The 22,671-nt window shown below is 50.6% G+C and overlaps 1 protein-coding gene across 2 annotated transcripts in view; it reads right to left on the reverse strand.

The window, feature by feature from the left end:
* The window catches only part of EIF5B (eukaryotic translation initiation factor 5B), a 461,059-nt gene that overhangs the window by 93,774 nt on the left and 344,614 nt on the right, over positions 1 to 22,671 (reverse strand). For both annotated transcript variants that reach the window (XM_085622776.1, XM_085622777.1), the window contains exon 15: positions 19,926 to 20,057. In XM_085622776.1, the coding sequence (XP_085478902.1) occupies positions 19,926 to 20,057 (132 nt within the window). The remainder of the gene's footprint in view (positions 1 to 19,925; positions 20,058 to 22,671) is intronic.

The raw sequence follows: 22,671 nt of genomic DNA on the forward strand, positions 1-22,671 counted from the left end.
CCCCGTCCCCTCCCTTCCCCACTGTGTAAACACGCCCTGTGGCCATTTTAAATTGGAAGATTAAGTCCCCTTGAATCCTGAGGGTCCCTAGGGTCAAACTAGCCCACTAGGTACCTCCAGTAAGCACCACAGAGCTGCGTAGCAGAGAGGTGTAAAAGGGGGCGTGGCCTATGAACACATCTCTGCAACGCAGCTCCCTGGTGCATACTGGAGGTACCTGGTGGGCTAGTTGGCCCCCAGGGACCCTCAGTATTGAGGGGGAATTAATTCCCCAACTTACAACTCGCCAGGGGGTGCGATTGCACAGTGGTGAACGAAGGGGGCGGTGCCTGAGGTGACATGTGTGCAAACACACCCTGTGGTGCGTTTTAAGTTGGGGAATTAATTCCTCTTCAATCCTGAGGGTCCCTGGGGGCCAACTAGCCCACCAGGTACCTCCAGTATGCGCCAGGGAGCTGTGTTGCAGAGAGGTGTTCAGAGGCCACGCCCCTTTTTACAACACTCTGCAACGCAACTCTTTGGCACTTATTCCGTAGACAAAAAGGCAGCTTATCCTGCACTCTCCTAATGTATCTAGGACTGGGCTCGCAATAGCACTTGGCAGAGGCCGAGCTACGAAGCAACATTTATAAAAGTTTCTTTTAGATCAAAATCAGGATTTCATATAAAAGAAACGGGAGGGGTCTCAGAGTATTTTGCAGCAATATTAATGAGCTGCTGCGGTCTTCAATATTGAGTTGGGTCTGGTGGCTTAGGGGACTAATGTGTCCACTATAGGGGCCTGTGTTTGACCTCATGGTCGCAGGTTCAAATTCCGGTGGGTTCATTCAGCCTTTTATCCTTCTGATTTTAATAAAATGAGTACCATTGAGTTGGGTAACAATAAACATCTGTTATTCAGCGCCAAGATGCCCTCTGGTGAACGTGAGCTTTGCAAATACATGTTATATGAAATGGTGGCAAAACTCCCTAAGATGGATATTCAGGGGTTTAGTTGAGGGCTCTGGTAACATGTTTGCATCAGAGTTCCAACCAGTGGCAGACTTCCTAAGATCAACAACAATGCCAACCAACTTCCAAAAGCGGTCAACTGAAAACAGAAGGAGTCATATGTTCACATGTTTCAATGCAGGAATACTTAGAAACTCTACAGAAAGCAACTTAATTAACACAGATAATACTGTGCGTAAAAGGTATTGTTCTACACCACAGTGCCTCACTGTCTGTTTTCAATGTTTTTTCAGATTTGGCGCTGTCAGTGTATGCACTTTGTGTCCCTTGCTGGTTGTGGTTTTCTGAACCTGGTCTCCCTGCTTTATTTTGAACAATCCAGTAGTCCTCTGTTTATTGCCCTCGTTCATTGTCGCAGTGATGGCACCGCAGAAAGCCGCGCGCCTCCTGCCAGTTTTGCATTTCCGGCCTGTTGGTGCACATGCCCCGGTGACTCTCGTAAACACAGCTGTTATCAATTTAGCCGGAAAACCCAAGCGTATTGTCAGTTGTGTTGCCTCATTAACCGGTGTCAGTTTCAAGATGCTGGGCATATTAAGGAAAAGCAACAACAAAGTATTGATTGCGTCACTGAACTGCCTTGTGCAGCGGCATTACAACATTGTGCAGTAGGGTAAAAAATGCTAGGCCCGAGCATATTTTGCTAAATTATTCTCTCAGTGAACGCTCTGCGTGCAAAGAGCTGCAATTTTTAGTTGTTCAAAGCAGGTGCTTAGCAACGCTATGCTGAGCAGCAGACACCAATGAAAGGTAACAACATGGAAAGTAAAGGGTCAGCCAGGTTGTTGGCAAAATAATGAAGGGAGGATCATGTGAGTAGCTGCAAATTCCCCTTCGTCTAGCTTCAGGGACAAACCATCTGCAGTACAGGAAGAGATGGCGAGGGACACCTGTCTGGCATACAGTTACGTCGGTCTTGGTCTTCTGCCCATCATGGGCAGATGCAAGAGGCCTTTAGATTCAGGGGCACTACTCATCAGTGCTGATAGGGCATATGCCCTCTGTATGAATTGTGACAGTGATTGGTTTTGCCATGAGTGGCATATGGGATTTACGGGCAAACCCTAGAAAAGTGCAGTGTGTGTGCCAGGGCCTGAAAAGCAAATGCTACTAGTGGGATTACAGCTGGTTTTGCCACCCACATAAGTAGGCCGGTAAATGTGTCACAGACTTACCACCGCTGGGTTGTTTCGGCATGTGATTTCTATCCGTTTACCAAATGCTAAGAGCACTAATCATCTGTGTTTATTTATTTATGGAATGGATTCAGAGTGATAACGGGGAGGGACCACATCACGAGGACGGCAAGATGCTTGCAAAAATTGGACCGGAGGATCTGGAACAGGCATGGTGTAGGGCCGAAGGATCTCACAGGTCAGGAGTCCAGCTCCTGCTATGCTGTCATACTGCAATGAGGTGGCAGAGTGGTTACATACTGCATTTAACAGAGTTTAGTGGCAAATGTTAAACACTGTTTTTTCTACTGCTAAGCTGTCGGGTTGTCCTGTAGTGGCAAAGGTGCACATATTGCTTTTAAACAAGATTTAGGGGCAATTGTTCAAACGCTGTTTTAACTAAGTTTGTCAATAGCAGAAGGGATTTAACAGTTGTCTGTGAATCAGGGTGAATGTCTTGCCTTTCATGACCAAACTGGGGAGGCGGCGTACATCTGCAGCATCCCAGCGGCCAGTTGAACGGGTATCTGCCAGAGGGCAATATTCTACTGCACGTATGCATGTAGGGGCGATTAGCAGTTCTCCGCAATCCGGGGGATAGGTCTGGCCAGCATGCCTTAACTCAGGCGGCCGCCTACAGAGGCAGCACATTGGCAGCTTATTGAACGGGAAATAGTTGTGACTGAATGGTTAAGCCGATGGACGACAAATCCATTGGAGTCTACCCACGCAGGTTCGATCCTGTTGAATTTGGGTTCAGTTAGATCAGTAGGCTGAAAGGGTGCGGGGGCCTGGGAATCACTCTTCCAGCAGGCTAGGCGGCCACCCTCGCATGTGAGGCGGTAGTTTACTGCACTCATGCACGGAGGCGCCATCCAGCAGTCCGCTGCAAACCAAGGACCAGGTCTGGCCAGCGAGCCCAAACTCTGCAGTGCTTACAGAGCAGCATTTTATAAATTCAGCCATTTGAACCGGGCTGGGGTTTTCCTGCGTGAATCATTCCAACAGGAGGATGGGCTCCCAGCAGCCTATAAAGGGAAGTTTGAAAGAAAAAGCCAGAAGGTTTTCCCATATAAACCATTACAGGGAAACCGAGAAACAGTCAGCAGGGTTAAGATTCTGTTGCACCCCCACTATCTCTAAATCTCCACAAAGCATGCACACTAAAGAACAAGTTACTTACCTTCGGAAACGATGTATCTGTAAGAAACATTAGTTAGTTAGATTCCTCACCTTAGAATATCCCCAGGCGTCAGACTGGATCCGGATGATTTTTCGTCAGCAATACCCCTTGCGCGTCGCTAGGCGTCGTCTGCGGCTCCGCGTCCGTCGTCGGCGTCGTGCGCCGGGATGACGTCGTCGGAGTACTTAGACGCCGCCCTCGCGCGCTGACGTCAGTTCTTGTACATAGCCTTCCGCGCCAGGAACGCAGAGCCATGCAAAGACCGACACTGGTGCCAAAAATAAAATCTAGGGGCCTGAAAAGGATAACCTTAACCCTAGATGTCAGTTCGCAGAACGGGGAGGATGGGTGGGTCGGTGAGGAATCTAACTAACTAATGTTTCTTACAGATACATCGTTACGGAAGGTAAGTAACTTGTTCATCTGAAAGAAACACGTTAGTTAGATTCCTCACCTTAGAATAGATACCCAAGCAATACCATCCCCGGTGGTGGGTCTGCGAACCAAGATCACACCAGAAAGTCCTGGAGGACAGAACGGCCAAAGAAGCCATCCCTCCGGACTTGGCTGTCAAGGCAATAATGCCTGGCAAACGTGTGTAGCGAAGCCCACGTCGCCGCCTGACAGATGTCCTGCAAAGGGACTCCCCGTCCCAAGGCAGTAGTAGCCGCAGTGGCCCGAGTAGAATGGGCGCGCAGCCCAACAGGAGGGTCCTTTTTAGCCAAGGAATAGCAAAGTTTTATACACAAAACGACCCACCGAGAGATGGTCCGTTTGTGCACAGCTTTCCCCTTCTTAGCGCCCACGTACCCAACAAAAAGCCGGTCGTCCACCCGGAACTGTTTTGTGCGGTCCAGATAAAAGGAGAGCGCACGTTTTGGGTCCAGACGGTGGAGCCTCTCTTCCTCTTTGGAAGGATGCGGAGGCGGAAAGAAGGTGGGCAAGGTGACAGACTGCCCAAGGTGAAAGGGAGTCACCACTTTAGGAAGAAAGGAGGGACGAGGCCGAAGGACAACCTTGTCCGGATGAACAGATAGAAAAGGAGGCTTTGAAGATAAAGCCTGGAGCTCACTCACCCGTCTAGCCGAGGTGATGGCTACCAGAAAAGCAGTCTTAAGAGTCAGAAGACGAAGAGGGCAATTGTGAAGAGGCTCGAAGGGAGCGCACATCAGGAATGTCAAGACCAGATTCAAGTCCCACTGAGGCATTACAAAAGGGACAGGAGGGAACGTATGTGTAATGCCTTTGAGAAAGCGTGTAACCACAGGGGACTTGAAAAGAGAAGGCTGATCAGGAAGCCGCAAGAAGGCGGAGATGGCAGCAAGATAACCTTTCAGGGTGCCCAGGGCAGAGCCCTGCTGGGCCAGAGAAAGAAGGAAGAGGAGAACCTCAGAAAGAGGGGCGGAAAGGGGATCCACAGCCTTTGCTGTGCACCATGCCACAAATTTGTTCCACCGGCAGGCGTATACCGACTTTGTGGAGGGACGCCTGGCTGCCAGAATGATATCACAGACTTCAGGAGGCAAGTCAAATGGCATCAACTGCCGCCGCTCAATCTCCACGCATGGAGGTGGAGGCTGGACAGGTTCGGGTGGAGGACCGTCCCCTGCTGCTGCGACAGAAGATCCTCCCGAAGGGGCAGACGTATCGGGGGATCGGTCAACAGACTGAGTAGCTCGGGATACCAGTATCTTCGTGCCCAATCCGGAGCCACCAAGATGACTTGGGCCCGGTCGTGCCTGATCTTCTTCAGCACTCTGGGCAGAAGTGGTATAGGCGGAAAGGCGTACAAAAGCGTCGCCGAGCGAGTGCCGCCTTGGAAATTCCAACGCGCAGAACTGCTGACATTGCGCGTTCTCTTCGGTGGCGAATAGATCTAACCAAGGCTCTCCCCACTGCTGAAAGAGGCCTTGCGCCACTTCGGAGTTCAGACGCCATTCGTGATCCATCATGCACCGGCGGCTGAGTTCGTCTGCTCTGGCGTTCAGAGAGCCCGCCAGATGTTGAACCACCAGGGTGACGCCCTGGTGTTCCAGCCATGTCCAGAGGCGCAGAGCCTCCTGACAAAGGGTCCACGACCCCACCCCGCCCTGTTTGTTGCAGTACCACATGGCGGTGGTGTTGTCCGTGAACACCTGCACGACACTTCCCCTGACAGAGGGAAGGAAGGCTTTCAGTGCAAGCCGGATCGCTCTCAACTCCAACAGGTTGATGTGGAGACGAGACTCCGCCGGAGACCAGAGGCCTCTGATCTCCGCCTCTCCCATATGGCCACCCCATCCCAGGAGGGACGCATCCGTCACTACGACATGCTCTGGTTGGGGAAGGGAGAGGCTCTTGCCCTGGACCCACTCGCGGTCCGTGAGCCACCACTGCAACTGCTGTGCAGTGCCCTCCGAGATCAAGACATGGTCGGACAGGTTGCCGTGATGCTGGGCCCACTGAAACTTCAGGTCCCACTGCAGAGCCCGCATGCGCCGCCTGGCGTGATGCACTAGTAGGATGCAGGAGGCCATCAGCCCCAGAAGCCGCAACACTAGCCTGACCGAAACCCAGGATAGAGGCCGAAAGATGGGAATCAGGGCCTGAATATCCCGGACCCGCTGTTCCGGTGGATGGACCCGGAACTGCGCCGAATCGAGAACCGCTCCGATGAAGAGGAGCTTCTGAGCGGGACTCAAGTGTGACTTCGGCACGTTGATGGAAAACCCCAGCAAATGCAGGAGATCCGCCGTAGTCTGGAGGTGGGAGACGACTGCCTGGGGCGAGCCCGCCTTCAACAACCAGTCGTCGAGATAGGGGAAGACTGGAACCCCTGATCTGCGCAGATGAGCTGCGACCACCGCCATCACTTTCGTGAACACCCGAGGGGCACTGGTGAGGCCGAAGGGGAGCACGGTAAACTGAAAGTGCTCTTGGCCCACCGTGAACCGCAGGTAACGCCGGTGGGCCGGCAGGACGGGGATATGGAAATATGCGTCCTGCAAGTCCAACGCTACCATCCAGTCTCCAGGGTCTAGGGCAGCTAAAACCTGAGCCAACGTGAGCATCTTGAACCTTTCCTTTCGGAGGAAGGCATTGACGTTCCGGAGGTCCAAGATAGGGCGTAGGCCCCCTTTGCCCTTCTTGGGAACCAGAAAGTAGTGGGAATAACAACCACGACCTACTTCTGGACTCGAAACGCGCTCGACGGCCCCCTTGGCCAAGAGAGCCGAAACTTCCTCGCGGAGAAGATGCAAATGATCCCCCGAGATACGGTGGTGCTGCGGTGGCATGGCTGGAGGGGTCGTCTCGAAGGGGAGGGAGTAGCCCCTTCGGACGATTTGCAGCACCCACCTGTCCGATGTTATGGACCGCCAGTGGTGCAGGTGATGGCGAACTCTGCCGCCCACTGGCGTGGCATGGGCCTGAAAGCTCGGACTAGGAGGGCTTTGAGGCGGATGCTGCAGGGGTTGAAGTGGGCTGACCACGTCGGCCTCCATTTCCGCCACGGCGGAAGCCACGTCCGCGACCGCGCGCAGGTTGGTTCTGCGGCTGGTGGCTTTGCGGACGTGAGGAGGCGCCCCTTCCTTGGCCACGAAAGGGGCGAAAAGCGGAGGTGTGCGCCCGCGGAGCCGAGAGGCCCAAGGACTTGGCCGTAGCCCGGGAGTCCTTAAAGCGGTTCAGCGCACTGTCCGCCTTCTCACCAAACAGGCGAGTGCCATCAAAAGGCATGTCCATGAGGGTGGTCTGGACATCCCCGGAAAATGACGTGGACCGCATCCAGGCGTGGCGGCGGAGCGCCACCGTGGTCGAAATCGCCCGACCCAGCGAGTCCGTGGTGTCAAGCCCACATCGTATGGCGTGCCGTGCTGCATCCCTCCCATCGGCCAAAGCCTGGGTAAGACGCGTCCGGACCTCCTCCGGACACAGGGGCAGCACGTCCTCCACCGCATCCCACAGGGAATGGGAATAACGGTCCAAGAGACAGGCGGTATTTAAGGACCGCAGGCCCAAACTAAGGGACGAAAACAGTTTCTTGCCAAACTGCTCGAGTCTCTTGGAATCCCGATCCGGCGGAGTGGTCGGGAAGGAGGATTGGGAGGTAGAGGCCTGGATAACCAGACTCTCGGGGGTGGGGTGTTGGGACAGGAAACTGGGGTCGCCCGGAGCAGGGCGGTGGCGCCTGGCAACGTTCCTATCCACAGGAGGAACTGTGGAGGGCTTGGACCAGGTGCCCTGCAGAACGTCAGTGAGGGCCTCGTTGAACGGCAGCAGAGGCTCAGTGGAGCTTGCTGAGGTTTGAAGCACCTCAGTGAGGATGTTAGTCCTCACAGCCACGGCAGGCAACTCGAGCCCAAGGGCCTCGGCCGCCTTGCGTAGCACCACAGAAAATGCTGCACCCTCCTCAGAAGCCACGGTCGGAGGAGAAGTGAATCAGTGTCTGGCGAGGTGTCCAGCCCACTGGCCTCCCCCAGTTCATCTGCCCAGTCCTGAGAAAGCTGTGACTGAACAGCCAGAGGGTCCTCGAACCCCTCCCAGTCGCCCCCTTCTTCCGATTCCTGATAAACAGGAGGAATGATCGGAACCGGACTGTAGAGATGGTAGGACTCAAGCGGCGTCGGATGCGGCGTCGGCGGACGCCGTGCCGGTGTCGGGTCCGGATGAGGGCTAAACTGGGGTGTCGGCGTCACAGGCGTCGGCGGCGCCGGTGACGGCGTCGGTGGTTCAGGCGTCGGCGCCGGTGGAGGAGTGACTAGGTCAACCGGCGTCGACTGGGGCCCAGGCAAGGGCCCCGCGGGGACCTGCGGCGTCGAGACCGGAGTCGTCGACGGCGCCGGGGCCGGAGCCGCCGGCACGCGAGGTCGCCCAGTCGAGTCCGCGGGGCCCGAAGGCGCGCCAGCGGGCGTCGACGGCGGGGCCAGGCTCCTCATGGCCGAGAGGAAGGCACTGATCTCCGCCGGCGCCGCGTCAGCCCCAGGGACCGGAAGGTATGGGGGCGGACGCGGCACCTGCGGCTCCGCCGGAGCCGCGGGGGTGGAACCACCCTGACCCTCGGCCGAGTCGCACGACCGGCGAGGGGAGTCCGAAGAGCGATGTCGCCTCTTGGACTTCTTTGAGCGTTTGGACTTACCCGACGACTTGGAGCCGGACGAGCGATGGCGTCGGCTAGGGCTCCGCGAGCGATCCTTGGACCTCCTCCTGGACCGGGATCGCGCACGACGCGGAGCCGAGTGGCGAAGCTCGAGAAGCTTGCGGGACCGCTCCCGCCTAGCCTTCGAAGTCAGGGCCTGACAGTCGTTGCACGACTCCGCGTCGTGGTCGGGGCCTAAGCAGTAGAGGCACCGGCGGTGGTGATCGGTCACCGACATCAGTCGATGACAATCATCGCAAGCCTTGAACCCAGGCATCCTACCGGCACCAGATGTCGACAGACAAGGATCAAAAATGATCAAAAAAGATTTAGTCAAAAAAGACTAAAAGGGGTAGCTCTCCCGGATCTGCGCTTACTGGCGCGGAAAAAAGAAGAACTGACGTCAGCGCGCGAGGGCGGCGTCTAAGTACTCCGACGACGTCATCCCGGCGCACGACGCCGACGACGGACGCGGAGCCGCAGACGACGCCTAGCGACGCGCAAGGGGTATTGCTGACGAAAAATCTTCCGGATCCAGTCTGACGCCTGGGGATATTCTAAGGTGAGGAATCTAACTAACGTGTTTCTTTCAGATAAGGCATGCACCATCAAAAGGCATATCGAACAAAGTGGCCCGAAGCACGCAACCAGGCACGACGACAAAGTGCTACTGAAGAGGCCATTGCCGACCTACAGAATCAGTTGTGCCCATACCAAAACGAATAATCAGTTCAGCTGCTTGCTTGCCATTCCGTACCAACGGGACAAGAACGTTTCGTCTCTCCTCCAGAAGGGAGAGCAGCAGGCACTCTGGATCGCATAATGCGTGGGACAAACATCCAAGGACACGAGGTATTGAGATAACGCAGTGTTGAACTAGTGGGGGCGAAAATAAGCCTGCCATAGCTATCCATTTCCCAGGCTCCATTTCTGGGGGGACGTCAGGGAACGTGTCAATATTTAATGCGGCCAAGGCAGCATGCACCACAAAACTATGATGAGTCGGGTGCCTAAGGAGACACGTTGGATCTCCAGGGGCCAGCCGGGGTCTGTGAGAAGGTAAAAGGAAGCACCAGCTTTAACAAATGGTTCTCAACTAAGACTCTTTAATGGATCTGTTCTCAAATCAACAGAGAAAAGCGATACCTATAAAATGGTAGAAACCTGTCTGAGTATATCTGCGAGAGGAGCCCACTTCTGTACCCACACTAGGAGGTGATAGAAGGCCAGAGAAGATTCCTACCGCTAGCTTCCCCTAAATCAATCAACCAACTAGACTCTATAGGAAGGTGAAATGTATCAGAAACCAGCTGGAAAAACTCTCCATTACCCCCAACATTATGTTCCCCTGCAGGGAAAGCAGAAGGAAGGACGGACAGCTCCACCAACACAGCACCCGGCACCGCATCGGACGGTGTCCGGCGCTGAAGAGGCGACGCCTCAGCATCAGAATGGAAAAGTGGAGTGTCGAGCGGCGCCAGTGGCGCCATCATCAAAGTCACCAGGTTGGACCTTGACGCTGTTGCCGGAGTCAGATGACCAGACCCTGAAGAGCTGTGCACTGGCGTTGGACCGGATTTTGAATCCAGTATCAGGACAGACACCAAGGGCAAACCTGCCAGCGTGGACACAGTGACTGTGTCGTGCACTTCCTTGGGGCCACAAGGGTGCTCCAGGGGAAGATGAAAACCCAAAGAAACTATTGAAAGAGATATATTATTCTCTCATCTAAATCAGAGTTGCCCAAGCTCCAGGGTAGGTTGGGAGGCGCAAGGTAAACTCATGCACGGAGTCTCCAGGCGAAGACCGGTGGTAGGCCTCATGTGACTAAGCTGATCGATGTGGTGACATCGATCGCCTGTGTAGAGACTCACCTTTAGACGTCGAGGGAGAGTGACGTCCATGGGAATAGGTCCTGGATCGGACCCGCGGTCAGTCCTTGGAGCTCGAAAAGGACCAAGGTCGATGGGACATCTTCGAAGACTGCGACAACCACGCCGTAAGAAGCTTCATCAGACATTCCTTTGGCGCCTTTGGTTGAAGCAGTTTACATGAGTCGCTCTTCTCGGAGTAATGGTGCTCTCCTAAGCACCACATAAAAATAGAATGGGGGTCCATGACCGACATTTGCTGTCCACAGGACCCACAGGGGTAAAACCCCGAGGACATAGAAAAGAAACACTGTTCCTTTCAACAAAATCATCAAGGTAGGCCAAAAAACTCCCAGAGGTGCCGCTGATCGGATCCGTGTTGTAAGCACGGAAAAGAAGAAACTTACATCAGTGCATCAGAGGAAGACTTACATGGACTCTGTTGAAGTCACATCCGGAGGACGACATCACCACGGAGTCGCTTGACACCCACTACCGACGCACAGAGATACTGCTGTACAAAAATGTACAGATCCAGTCTTGCGCCTGGGGATAATGCTAAGAATAAGTAATCTGAGTTTAGATGTCTCCATCATATCTAATGTTCACTTTTATTTTCTTAGCTTGAACCCACAACATGAATAGGTTTACATAAGCAGAGGAAAGCCACCACATCATGCATGTAAAGTTCAGTAACAATCCGATTGTTTTGCTTCGAATTCTTGCCAAAGGAATGGCCAGTCATAATTCCATAGTCAGTTTGTACGCTTGAGGAATTTGCCACATGTTTATTAATGCACGGCATGGAAGCTTTGCTATCTCTGTGGAACAGCATAAGTTCCGTCGCAATGCAGGGAATCTGACTTTAGGGCTAGAAATAGCACCTTTGGTTTGAGAATGTTGTTGTAGGGTACTAGGACCCATGGTCGAGTATTTGCAGACAGCGCAAAGAAAGGCCAAACAGATGGGTTTGCTAACCTCAAATGGCGAAATAAGAAGAGACTTCAGATTGTTCACAATCACCACTATAATACCATGCAAGTTAGAGGAAAGAATATGGGTGAATTGAGGTTCTGTCTTCAGAAAAAAGAGGCATTTGCAACTATTTGAATCTGGGACCTCCATACTCGCATTGCTAGACTGACTAATAAAAAAATGCACACTAGCCCCAAACTGCATCGAGCAATGGGAAATGACTTATCACCCCACTTGCCCCCACCACTGCCCCCAAAAAATCCACTTTTCCTCTATGCCTTTGGATTGTTGGCAATAAAGGGAGGAGCAGCGGCTGCTGGAGACTTCTGAATGCTTAATAAGTGGGGTCACAGCCGAACTCTTCGCTAAGCTTTCTGCTTCTGTTCATGCAAGGAGCTCATTTAGATGAGAGTTAAAGCAGGTAGATCACTTCATACTCCATGTTCAGGCTGGAGAGCAGCGGCTACAATTCTATACTTTCAACACTAATAAAACCCCCATGAGCCCTGCTCTTTTGCCCACCTTTTCCACCACCCTTTCCATCAGACTTGTAGGACATCACAAACTAATCAACAATCCCATGGCCTTTAGGAAAATTCCAAGTTGTCCAGCTTGCCATTTCAGCCATGCACATTTAGCTAGAGAGACAGTCGAAGAATTCCCCACACCTGTCTAAAGCACAAGTTACTTACCTTCGGTAACGATATATCTGTAAGAAACATTAGTAGTGAGATTCCTTACCTTAGAATTACCCCCAGGCGTCAGAATGGATCTGGAAAGTTTGTCAACAGTACCCCTGCGCGTCGGTAGGCGTCGTTGTGCAGCTCCGCGTGTGTCGTTGGCGCCGAGATGACATCGCTGGAGCTACTGAGACGCGCCCACGCGTGCTGATGTCAGTTCTGTACACGACATTCCGCGCCAGGAACGCAGAGCCATGCAAGAAACTGACCACTGGTGCCATGAAACTAGGGCCCTGAAAGGGATGACCTTAAGCCTAGAAATCAGTTCGCAGAACGGGGAGGATGGGTGGGGCGGTAAGGAATCTATCACTACTAATGTTTCTTACAGATATATTGTTACCGAAGGCAAGTAACTTGTGCATCTGAAAGAAACGCATAGTGATAGATTCCTTACCTTAGAATAGATACCCCAGCAATACCAATCCCGGTGGTGGGACTGCGAACCAAGATCACACCAGAAAATCCTGAAGAACAGAACGGCCAAAGAAGCCGTCTCTCCGGACTTGGCTGTCCAGGCAATAATGCTTAGTAAACGTGTGCAGCGAGGCCCACGTAGCTGCTTGACAGATGTATTGCAAGGGAACTCCCAGTCCTAAAGCAGTAGTAGCTGCCGTCGCCCTGGTAGAATGAGCGTGCAGCCCCACCGGAGGCTCATTTTTAGCCAAAGAATAACAAGCCTTTATGCACAGAACGACCCACCGAGAGATGGTCCGCTTGTGCATGGCCCGACCTTTCTTGGCGCCCACGTAGCCAACAGAGAGCTGGTCATCCACCCATAACTGTTGTGCGCGGTTCAGGTAGAATGAGAGCGCACGTTTTGGGTACAGACGGTGGAGCCTCTCTTCCTCTTTTGAATGATGCGGAGGCGGAAAGAAGGTGGACAAAGTGATGGTCTGCCCGATATGAAAGGGGGTGACAACCTCTGGCAGAAAAGATGGACGAGTCCTTAGAACCACTTGGTCCGGATGGACAGAGAGAAAAGGAGGTTTAGAAGAAAGAGCCTGGAGCTCACTCACTCTTCTGGCAGAGGTGATGGCCACCAGGAAAGCTGTCTTTAAAGTGAGAAGACTAAGAGGACAGTTGTGAAGTGGCTCAAAGGGGGCACACATCAGATATGCAAGAAACAGGCTCAAGTCCCACTGAGGCATTATGAAAGGCACAGGAGGGAAAAGAGGAGTAATGCCTTTTAAGGATCTATTTACAACCGGGGACTTGAAAAGGGAAGGCTGATCTGGAAGCCGTAAAAAGGCTGAAATGGCCAAGAGATAGCCCTTGATAGTGCCCAGAGCAGAGCCCTGCTGGGCCAAAGAAAGGAGGAATAAAAGGACCTCTGAAAGAGGGGCAGAAAGGGTATCCGGCCTTTGCTGTGCACCATGCCACAAACTTGTTCCACCGGCAGGCGTATACCGTCTTAATGGAGGGTCGCCTGGCTGCCAAGATTACATCACAAACTTTGGGAGGCAGGTCAAAAGATGTCAACTGCCACCGCTCAATCTCCGCGCAAGGAGGTGGAGACTGGACAGGTTCGGGGGGAGGACCGCCCCCTGTTGCTGCGACAGAAGATCCCCCCGAAGAGGCAGTCAGATCGGGGGATCAATAGACATGCTGAGTAGCTTGGGACACCATACTCTTCAAGCCCAGTCCGGAGCCACAAGAATGACTTGGGCCTGGTCGCGCTTGATCTTCTTCAACACTCTGGGTAGAAGTGGTATAGGCGGAAAGGTGTATAGTAGATGGCAACTCCACTCGCGGCAAAAAGCGTAGCATAGTGAGTGCCGCCTTGGAAATTCCAACTCGCAGAACTGATGACATTGCGCGTTCTCTTTGGTGGCGCATAGATCTAACCAAAGCTCTCCCCACTTTTGAAGGAGACCTTGCGCCACGCCCGAGTGCAGATGCCATTCGTGATCCATCATGCACCGGCGGCTGAGTTCGTAAGCCCTGGCATTCAGTGAACCTGCCAGGTGTTGAACCACCACGGAAATGCCATGATGTTCTGTGGAAATGTGCCTTTCAATGGGCACACCGTTGCAGGGGTCACCCCTCTCTGTCCACGGGTCTGTAGACCAACAAAATAGAGATTGTCACTGAAGCTGGAATTCAAATAACAAGTTTATTAATCACTCATGAGTGGGACTACTTCCACACAGCACTCTCAAGTGCTGCCAGAGGTAGTACATTGAATACACAGACCATGGTGCTTGTATACAGAGTGTGTTGCTGAGTAAGCATGTAGTTACAAATAGAAGGTACAAGCCTACACAGGAATAGTTACAAGTCAGACATGGGCAGATGGGTAATCACTTAGTCAGCAAAGTGGGAGGGAGAACAAAACTGTTTACAACAGCACAAATGATTGACGGTTCCATCTTTAACCAGGTGCATTTTAGCAGCTACAGGCCTTTTCTCAGCATATACATTGCTCTGGCTCAGTACAGAAGGAGTTAACTAAAGCAGATGACAAGCAGAACAGAAAAGCAAGCAACAGTGAAAACGGAAGAATTACATAGCTAACAAAATGGATGCCACAACCAAGATGGCTTCAGCTTATGCTAACGGAAATGATTTCAGATTTCCACAGTTCCAGCCATGTCCAGAGAAGCAGAGCCTCCTGACATAGGGCCCACGACCCCACCCCGCCCTGTATGTTGCAGTACCACATGGCAGTGGTGTTGTCTGTGAACACCTGCACTACTCTCCCCTTGACAGAGGGAAGGAATGCCTTCAGTGCAAGTCGGATCGCCCGAAACTCTAGAAGGTTGACATGAAGCCGGGACTCCGCCAGAGACCAGAGTCCTCTGATCTCCGCCTCTCCCATGTGGCCGCCCCATCCCAGAAGGGACGCGTCCGTCACCACTGTGTGTTCCGGTTGGGGAAGGGAGAGGAAGCTGCCATTGACCCAATCTCGATTCGTGAGCCACCACTGCAATTGTTGTGCAGTGCCCTCCAAGATCTGGACGTAATCGGACAGGTTGCCCTAATGCTGTGCCCACTGGAACTTCAGGTCCCACTGCAGAGCCCACATATGCCATCTGGCACGATCCACCAACAGGATGCAGGAGGCCATCAGGCCCAGTAGCCGGACGGTCATCCTGAAAGAAACCCGGGATAGAGGCTGAAAGATCGGAATCATAGCCCGAATATCCCGGACTCACTGCTCGGAAGGATAAACCCAAAACTGCGCCGAATCCAGAACCGCTCCGATGAAGAGGAGCTTCTGAGAGGGAATCAGGTGCGACTTCGGCACGGTGATGGAGAACTGCAGCAAATGCAGGAGATCGGCCGTAGTCTGGAGTCAGGAGCTGCCCAGACCGGATCATAATCACACTGTGGTGTGAGAGGGTCCTCAGACCCCTCCCAGTCCCCCCCCTTCCTCCGCAGTCTGCAAAACAGGCTGAAAATAAGGAGGATGGACATAGGGGAAAAAGGGACCCGAGCGACGCCGATCCGGCACCGTGTCCGGTTCAGGGCTGAAACTGCAGACGACGTCGTCCCGAGGAGCAGGCGACGTCGGAGGTGGTGCCGACGTCAGTGGAGGTGTTATAAGGTCAACCGGCGTCGACCGGGGTCCGATCCCGGGAGGTCCTGCGGCGCCGGAGTCGTCGGCGACACTGGGGCCGGAGCCGCCGGCGAAGGAAGGATAGGACCTCCAGTTGGGCCCGTAGGCGCACCGGCAGGGCCAGACGGCCCTAAGAGTAGGGCCATGGCAGCAAGAAACTCTTGCACCTGAGCAGGCATCGCTGACGGACCCGGAAAGGGCGGGTAGGCCGGCGGTGACGTCGCAGGCTCCGCCGGAGCCGCGGGGGTGGCACCGCCCGCACGCTCAGCCGCGACAGGAGAGGGAAGTCGAGGAGTGACGACGCTTCTTGGACTTCTTTTTGGAATGCTTCGACTTACCTGACCCCAAGTGCAAAGACTCTGCGACCGGTCCCTCGACCTCCCACGGGACTGGGACCTTGAGCGGCACGGAGCCGACTGCTGGACTTCCAGCAACTTTCGGGACCGCTTCCGCAAAGTCTTCGGCGCCATGGCCCGGCAGTCGGGGCACGACGGAGTCGTGGTCGCGCCCCAGGCAGTAGAGACACACGCGGTGTGGGTCTGTCACCGACATCATGCGATGACAGTCCCCACAGTTCTTAAAGCCAGGCATCCCTATGACACAGGAGTCGATCGACTCAAAGAAAATGAGACAAAAGGCCTCAAAAAAACTCAGCCAAAAAGTGACTGGGGGTACTTGCTCCTCCCGGATCTGCGCTTGCTGGCGCGGAAAAAGAAAGAACTGACGTCAGCGTGTGTGGGCGTGTCTAAGTAGCCCAAGCGACGTCATCTCCACGCCGACACACACGCAGCCGCACGACGACGCCTACTGACGCGCAGGGGTACTGTTGACGAAAACTTTCCGGATCCAGTCTGACGCCTGGGGGTAATTCTAAGGTAAGGAATCTATCACTACGTGTTTCTTTCAGATACTGTATGAAGATCACTATGCCAGTATCTAGTGAAGTCCTCTGGAGTGTTGTTCATGAGGTCATGTGGTGTGAAGGAGAGTAAAACATGGCCACTCTATGGCAGTATTACACAACCTTGTCTTTGCAAACTCCTTATATTCGCTTTACAGGTTTTTTATTTTCAATAAACATTACCATTCCTGATAAAAAAGTCAAGGGTTTATGGTAGCAATAAAGTAACCTTATGGTAGACAAAAGTGGCCATTTCAAGTGATACTGCCATGAACATTAGTCTCCTTTGTGCTTCTGTCTGCCCTAAGAGCCTACGTGACCTCTGCAGAAATACAAAGACATTTGTTCATCCAGGTGAAAGAAAGCTGGTGCTCACTGACCTTAGAAAGTTGAAGTGCATTCTTACATCACAATTTGCTCCCCCAAATAGAATGCTTGCGACAGACGCAGCCCACTGGTCCACATTACCCATTTCCCTAATGGTAAGAAGCCATTCTTTTCAAAATTATGACCCTCCAAAGCATGCTCTACGTGACCCAAAACCCTCTGTACAAGGTCCCTGTAAACTACTTTAATGAAGTCAACAATACATTGAGGGTACTGCTGTGGGACGGGGAGCGGCGTGCATGTCACTAGTAAAACTAGAGCGGGGAGTCTTTGACGGAGGTCTGGCGGTACCGGACCTCCGAGCTTACTACTGGGCGGCCCTACTGGTAGTGGTGAATGACTGGGTGTTTGGTGGGAGGGACAACCTGGCCTACAGGGCCATGGGTAGGGAGGGTTACCTGTCACTTCTCCATGGAGGGTCAAAGAATGGTACCCTTCAGTTTCACAAGCAAGCAGTACTAAAGTCATGGAAAGCAGCCAACCGTCACCTGGGATGGAATAACAAGCTTACAGCAGAAACCCCGTTATGCGATAGTGACAGTCTGGGAAAAGCGAAGAAGCTGTGCAGCCATGTGTGGTGGCACTTAATCGGCATAGATAAGCTGGGGGACGTCTGGAGAGGGGGCTCACTACTATCCTTTGGAAAATTAAAATCGCAGTATGACCTAAACCATGGGGAGGTATTTCGATATCTGCAGCTAAAGCACGCACTGCAACTTACCTGAAGGCGAACAACTACCGGACTGTGTCCCTATGGAAGACCGATTGCTTCTTGACCCTATGCTCACCAAGGCAGTCTTTTTAATATACAAAAAAATTATAAACAAGTCACCAGACCCCCTCACCCAATTGAGAAAGGCATGGTTGGAAAATGTGGGCCCATTAGACGACGAGGAATGGGGGGAGGCTATTCAGAGTCCTAGAAAAATAGCCACTCGAGCTGCGTTTCGCCTGGTGCAGCCCCGGGTGCTACATAGATCGTATCTCTCCAGGTCCAGGATACACAGGATGGGCTGTTCTGTATTGGCAGAGTGTGCTAGGGGATGTGGCGAGATAGGCACCTTCTACCACATGCTCTGGGAGTGTCCCTCAATTCAATGTTTCTGGAGCAGGGTTATAGAGGTAATGAAGAAAGTTGCAGGGCTAGCAATCCCACTGGAAGCGAAATGGCTTCTTCTAGGCATTACAGGGGACGAGAAATGGCCCAAACACCCCAGCAAATGGCTGTTTACCGCGGCAGGGTTGGTGAAACGTGACTTGGCCAGATTAGGGGGGGGGGGGGGGGGCAACTAGTTCCCCGATGGATAAAGAGTGAAAAGACGACCTGCACTGGTGTCAGTTAGTAGAGCGAGAAACATACTGGGCCCGAGGTTGCCCCTGTAAATACGAAAAGATTTGGGTGCCATGGATGCGGCCATGGATTCAACGTGGTAGGTTGAACAGGGAGATAGGGAGGGGAAAGGTAATTAAAACCAGCAGGGAAGCAGCCGTCCATTCACCCCCCCACTCCCCAAGAGGATAGCAGGCACCTCACGAGACGGGGCGGAAGGGGAGGCAAAGGGTAATTGCCGATGTACGGCTCCCTGCATGTGGCCAGTACTGCCTTTACTGTATGTTGTATATGATTTGTTGATTATGAACAACTGCTTAATAAACAGAATTTATTTTTTAAAAATAAAGTATAGTGCATTAAACAGACCACTCACTCTCCAAAAAGATTAGACTAAATTTGGGGTTTTATCTTCAGTCAACTGAGGTGGTTCAAAAAGATAAAAATAAGACTGGTTCTAAAATAACATGTACTTTGTCAATGGCTGGTAAGAGGGCAATTCTCAAAGGCTGCAAAGCTGCCACCAGTAGGCACCATTATAAAGTCATAACAATTATTAAAATACGGCAACGTTCGTGGCCTAAACAACAAGGGTTGTTCGGAGAAAGAAATATCAAAATACCATCTAAGAAATTAAGTGGAGCTTAACTCTGTACAGAATGTTAAAGTGGCACCAAATCACATCACTCCTAGACCGTGTCTATTAGTGTTGGTGCACAATGTATATAACACCAGGGCCAAACCAAAAAGGAAAGGCAGAATGCACTGACTGAAACAAACAGAAAAAACAATGGATGGAATGCTTGAATTAATCCAAACCACTACCAATCACTTGGGCCACACTCAGGACCATTGCTTTCACCCATCAAGACACGCTAGGTGGCCTGCCTCATGCACAATGAGTACTGACCCTGCTCATCATAGTAACAGTCCATCCCAAACTGCCAGACAAGGCCCCTTCCAGAAGCCAACACAAGCAATTCCAGCACTCTTTCATCCTATTGGGTCCTCGTCAGTAGCGTGCAGTTTGAGTCCTGTGACACATTAAGGATAGGACCAATGTGTGGACATAGCTCTAACACTTAAGGGATCAATTGCAACAAACAGCAAGGTAATGGACGGAATGTTTGAATTAATCTCAACCATTCGTGACAAAATACTGTGCGATGGAATGCCAGTGGATTACTTACAAGCATTGCTTCAATCAACTTTTGTGTGTTTGATGTAATGCTCTAAGTGAAAAAGGGTTTCACCAGGCATGGATCCCTTGCTCGCTTTGCCACAAGATCCAAGGTAGATTTTACTGACCTTGTGTTCCCATCTGAAGGGCTCCTCTCCTGGAAGGTTCAGATGGCCTGTTTCCATGGAGACGTGGGTTAGTGCTCATCTGCACAGGGTGTGTCTCGGTCTAGAATGGATAGTGGGTTGGAATGCTACTGAGAAAGATTGCCAGTGGTTTAGACTATTTGCAAGCATGTTGGCAATCACCTTTTGCGTGTTTGGTGTTTTCACTAACACTTTAGTGAGATGTTTTAGCTCCAGCAAGTCATGCTACGGGCAATGCTTACAATCACATCTGGAACTGTTGAATAACCACATTACTTAAACTAATCTATTACATCATTAAAGTTATTTAAATATGCATCCCATGTGCCTAATACTTTAATACAAATTACGTACCTGTTGTGCAAATTCTACAATAATCGCTTTTGTGCGTTCCTCAAATTCATCCTTTGTGTTCTTCTTTTGCTTTTTTAATGCAGCTACCACATCTGTTTCGGGACTCTTCTTCCAGTCATATAACCTATCAATCTAAAGAACAAAGATGATAAGATGGTTAGTCCTTTGACAATGAAAACAGATTAATTACAGTTATGCATTTCAAAGGAGAAACGCCAGGGCTTCAGTTACACCACAACTTCAATAACTCTCGTTCGTACAAAACAAAGTTCCCTTTATTTCTGAAAATACTTATTTTTTTCAATACTGTGGGATAGCCTAAATCCAGGCTAATTTTAGACCACTGGTGTTTACCAACTAGCCACCACATTTTATGGCTGCTCCATGTTTGGTATTCAGAGCTTAATAGATAAAGTTGATTAGAAATAAATTCCCATATCTTGCAAATGATCAGGGGAGTGAGCAAAAAAATAAAATACACAACCCCTTTCAAAAGATTATTTTCTGTCTTCCAGACACCCTTGAAATATACCTTCGAACACCCCTTCCTTTGATTAACAGTGACATTGGAAAAGTACAAGCGGTCCTTAAAGCCAAATAAGTAGAGCTTTAAACTGTTAAGTTCCTTTCAAGGGTCGGGTAAAACAGGACGCTCTACATCTACAGGATGCTCTACATAATCCACTTTGACAGTCACGGGAAAGGTAATATCAGGAAGGAATTTAATGTAATTTTTGTGTTACTTTGCCTTTATACAGACATCTTGAACAAAGACATTGGCAAACCCAAGAACAGCCTTTCGTTAACACTCTTCCTTATCCCAAAAATAATAACTTGCATGTTACAAGTAACCTGGAGCTAACTTTGCATCATCCATTTCGTACATTGGGTTCAGGCATGCCAATGAAGTGTAAAGTTCTTCTTCCTCCCTCTCAAAATTTATAGAACATCATTGTACAAATTTAATAGTAGGTCATGCTTCTGAAGAGCTAGATCAATGGCCTTCTGCATATTAAAAATATAGGGGTATAGGAGAGCCCTGCAGTACCTCAAATTATATCACATGGGATACAAGTAGACTGACTCTATTTTGACTCGTTTATTCTGCTAGCTAAGGAGGATGAAAACCAACCAAGTGTGGTATCACTGACACCAACAGTATTTTAGAAGTACTGGATTTACAAACTGAATGTAGAAAAAACTTTTTCAGAATCCCTAGCAATAATCTGATCTAAAGATACAGCCTAGGAACCACCACACTATCCACCGTTCTATTAAGGAGGAGTTAATAATCACTGTAAAGGAGGACGCGAAATAGGTAGGACAAGTATAGTAGAGTAAATTTGGAACAGTGTTAAAATAAAGCCTGTCCCTTAATAGGGCACACACATCTTCTGAGATGGTCCTGAAACTAAAATCTGTAGGAAGAGATCTCAGACAAAGAAGTTTTGGAGAGGAGGGCCAAAAATTAGAAAGAGAAATGGAGACCGACGAGGTGGGGCATACTGGGAAGGGTAACAGGCTTAACAACACCTTAATATCACGCCTTACATTGTTCATATTTTTTTGAAAAGAAAAAGAAAAGTTTTTTAATACAAATCTTTGTATGGTCACATAACATTTTAATTTGGCATACTGATTGACCCATCGAACCCTACTGAAAGCCATTGTTTATACTGTAATATCAAAGAGAGGGATGATCCAGTCTGCTGTCCATCGCCCAGTTGGGTCAAAGAGGAGTACAATAGGTAGTATTTAGTTCCTGGTAAAAACCCACTTTGGTCTAGTTTTCAGTATTTTCATTCAAGTGTACAATAATGAAATACATCAATAAAGGTTGCACAGCATTAAAATAAAGGAAGTAAAACTTTTTAAAATGTAACTGATGGCAGCACTCTATGGTGAACTGACTCTAGGCTCTGGGTATCTGGTTTGAGAAACTGAGGCATGACCACTGCATATAGATCTTTAAGTTATACGATATATTTATCTCTTATAAGTTAAGCTTGAGACAAAAGAAGGGCGTGTGTGGCTATGCTTGAATCGTTTTTTGAGAGAGAAACAAATTGTTTCCTAGCCTCTCTATTTCTGAACGGGTGTAGATTCGACAGCTGATGACATCTTGAGTTTAGTCTGCAGTCGACTGAGCATTCCTGGCTATGGGGATTATGAATTAAAGGGATGGTATCCTGTATATGCCAAGAGACAGGTCATAGTGTGGATTGTGACAATGGCGCAGGACTAGATAGCCTCACTTGGCGAGCAGCCTGGTCAGCACAAACCTGAAGAGCACCTTTTTGGAAAATGCTGGGCATCCAAAACACTAACTGGACTCATCGCGTCTCATTGTTTACCAATGTTTTACTGTGTGTACAACTGCCATACTATGTGTTCGATTTTCTTCACTACAAATGTTGTAAAGCGCACCGATATCTCCGGGTCTGGCCAGTGCTATATAAAACTCTTAAATAAATAAATACTACCACATTTCTTCCAATGATCACTTTCTTGGACAACAAAGAATGAGTGCCAAACTACATTCACCTCCCGGTCCAGCGCATATTCACCCATACTTTACCATTCATCAAGCAGAGTCACAAGGTAAGCAAAACTGCATGAGTGGATGCGATCATGTGGAATACAAGGTCTTCAAACGTATTAAGAATTATGAAAAATTGTTCAACAGAGGTCAGGAAGGGGGCAAGGTGTGCAGTCAGTGTCATTTAGAATGTTTTGAGCCTTCACT

The sequence above is a fragment of the Triturus cristatus genome, chromosome 8 (genome assembly GCF_964204655.1).
Source record: "Triturus cristatus chromosome 8, aTriCri1.1, whole genome shotgun sequence".
Classification (NCBI taxonomy): domain Eukaryota; kingdom Metazoa; phylum Chordata; class Amphibia; order Caudata; family Salamandridae; genus Triturus; species Triturus cristatus.